The 2,507-nt window shown below is 36.6% G+C and overlaps 1 protein-coding gene across 1 annotated transcript in view; it reads left to right on the plus strand.

Moving 5' to 3' along the window:
* Positions 1-384: 384 nt before the first annotated feature.
* WDR64 (WD repeat domain 64) overlaps positions 385-2,507 on the plus strand; it is a gene marked incomplete at its 3' end in the record, with an annotated part of 28,351 nt that continues 26,228 nt past the window's right edge. The window contains exons 1-2 of the mRNA XM_010177725.1: positions 385-535; positions 1,242-1,372. Coding sequence (XP_010176027.1) covers positions 385-535; positions 1,242-1,372 — 282 coding nt within the window. The remainder of the gene's footprint in view (positions 536-1,241; positions 1,373-2,507) is intronic.

Genomic DNA, 2,507 nt, shown 5'->3' on the forward strand with positions numbered 1-2,507 from the left:
TAGCAGAATGGAACCCTGATTAAATCCTTGTCTGACTCTGGAAGTGAAAAAGTTCATGCCTGTTCAACCACCAATTGCATGAGATACCATGAAATCATTTCACATGCCAGGTTATTAATGATCCTAGTTCGTGACCTAGAGTTGCTCAGCAAGTAGGATTCTGTGATGTAATGAGAGGTTGTGATATCAACAGTTCACTAGTATGGTTGCCAGCTTGAGATGCTAAGCCAGTCACCTCTTTTTTATTATGTAGTGCTTGGTATACCTGTCATGCAGCTGCATCTCGTATGAACTCATGTGAGAGTTTAAGATTTAAGGGGCAAAACAAGGCTTGGACCATGCTGTAAGAGCGCTCCCTCTTACCTTGTTCTCTGTTAATAAAGGATGTCTGCAAAGAAGGATTGTGATAAGGAGAGTTACTTTGCTCTTGAAGTGCCAGATTTCAAGAATGTTTTGAAGCAGTTCCAGAAACTAGTTGAAAAAACGGTAACCCAGAAGACAAAGGAGAGATTAGGCTTGTATATTGAAGATGATGGTAAGATATACTCTTTCTGAGGGAAACATGTAATTTTCATATGGAGAGGAGGTGCCATAGAGACAAGACTGTAAGAAAGACCAAATTAATGTTCAGACTGTAACTTATTGATTTTTACAGGAAACAGGCAGATTGTGCTATGAGAGTGTTTTTCTCCTTCTGTTAGGACTTCTGGTTAAATTATAATGCTATCGTGACTGCTCACAAAATATAATTGACGGAGTCGACACATATACAAGTTAGAACAATGTGATGTTTCTAGTGATCTGTAAAAGCATAAATCCAATGAATTATGTAAATCCAGTTGCTTAATTGTAAATAATCAGAGCAAAGTTTTGCTTTTCTCAATGCAAGTGGCTATTGTTGCATAAAAGGATAAACTTTACCCCAGGACACCATTCAGGTTCAGATCAACAAACAGAATTGTGATATAAGAGTAAGGGAAGAAAGAAGAGGTGAGAGATTTTCATCTATTCTTTTATCTATCTGTTTCCTGACATGTATTGCAAATCAGGTGGTTTTGAAAAGACTGAACATTGACACTGAACTTTCCTCTCCTCTCCCCCCCTCAATGCTTTAGTGAATACAGTGTGAGGAACTGGAACTTGCATGCTATTGAAGGAGAAATAAAAGAGGAGGTAGTGGGGGTAAGGAAGGAAGCTTTACCTTGCCAGTTTTTAACTCTGGATATTGTTCCTCCCTACAGATGTGATAGACTATGATAAATTCTATACAATGACACGGACACTTTTTGGTCCAGAAGTCAAGGATCATAATGTTAAGGCCTTTTTCAGGAAGATTAGCAACAACCTTGATGCAAGGACAGAATGGTGTGAGGTAAGGATTTGTAAAACTTTATTAAATATAAACAACTAATTGAATCTTAAGAAGTTAACAGTATTATGCTGTTGATTATGTGTTTTTCATGAGTCTGTTGTTCATGAGCTCCATGGCATAATGGGGCGCTTTCATGTTCTTATTTATCCTGGCCTCCATTCATTTCCTAAAAAAAAAATATTTGGAAAACAGATATGCCTTTGAAGCTAGAGAATTAGAAAAAAATACATTGTTTTGGGGGATCTATACAAAAGTTAAATTGAAGAACTGTCTTAGAGTACTAAGGTACAACAAGTACCTTACTTGTTGCTATGTTATCTTATTGAAGAATTGATGTTTAATTTTGAGAAGTTAAGAAAGAAAGAGGTTCCATGTTTAGTTTGATATTAAACAATTTAGAAACTTGCATGTGTCCACTTGTTGCTTAAATGCAAGTTTCCAGGGAAGATATTTCAAAATCGGAGGGTAAAATCTGTCTTTGGAATTATTCTTGTGAAATTTGAGAGATGATATCCATTCTGTTATGTACCTTGAGAGCTGAAGGAGTCTGTATTATTGTAAAATTTATCTCTTTCTGGCTTGTGCTACTCTGTGTCCTATGCTGTCATAATTTTAGTTTAAGTAAGAAAAATCCTATGCTTCTAGTGACAAAATATGGAATGTGACACTTGAGCATCAGAAGATCAGTAGTCAGTGTAAGGGGAAAATGTAAATATTAAAATAATCCCTAGCAGCATCGGTAACCTATTTCACTAGAGTGGAGACTAGTTCTTTCAAGCCACAGCACATCAATTAAAGACTAAGTACAGAAGACCTTTGCTAAGCCCTGCCTTTCCCCCCTTTTTCATGTGGATAAACAGGAGGGTATTTTGCAATTGACAGCATTGTCTCTGTAAGCATTTTGCTAAAAGATTCCTTGTACTGGATTTTCTGCTGACTATCTCTGGCTGATTTCAGACTTCTAAATACATCATGCAAAACAGCTTGACACATAGGAGAGTCCATGCTGCTAATTCTAGCAGATTCTTACGAGCAAGATTTGCTCATACTGTGCTGGTTACAGAATCAGTCCAGTAATTTTAGCTAGCAAGACTATTTTTTATTCTGAATATGTATGATCTTTCTTATTCCACTC

Source organism: Antrostomus carolinensis, unplaced genomic scaffold (genome assembly GCF_000700745.2).
Source record: "Antrostomus carolinensis isolate BGI_N321 unplaced genomic scaffold, ASM70074v2 scaffold7421, whole genome shotgun sequence".
In the NCBI taxonomy this organism is placed as follows: domain Eukaryota; kingdom Metazoa; phylum Chordata; class Aves; order Caprimulgiformes; family Caprimulgidae; genus Antrostomus; species Antrostomus carolinensis.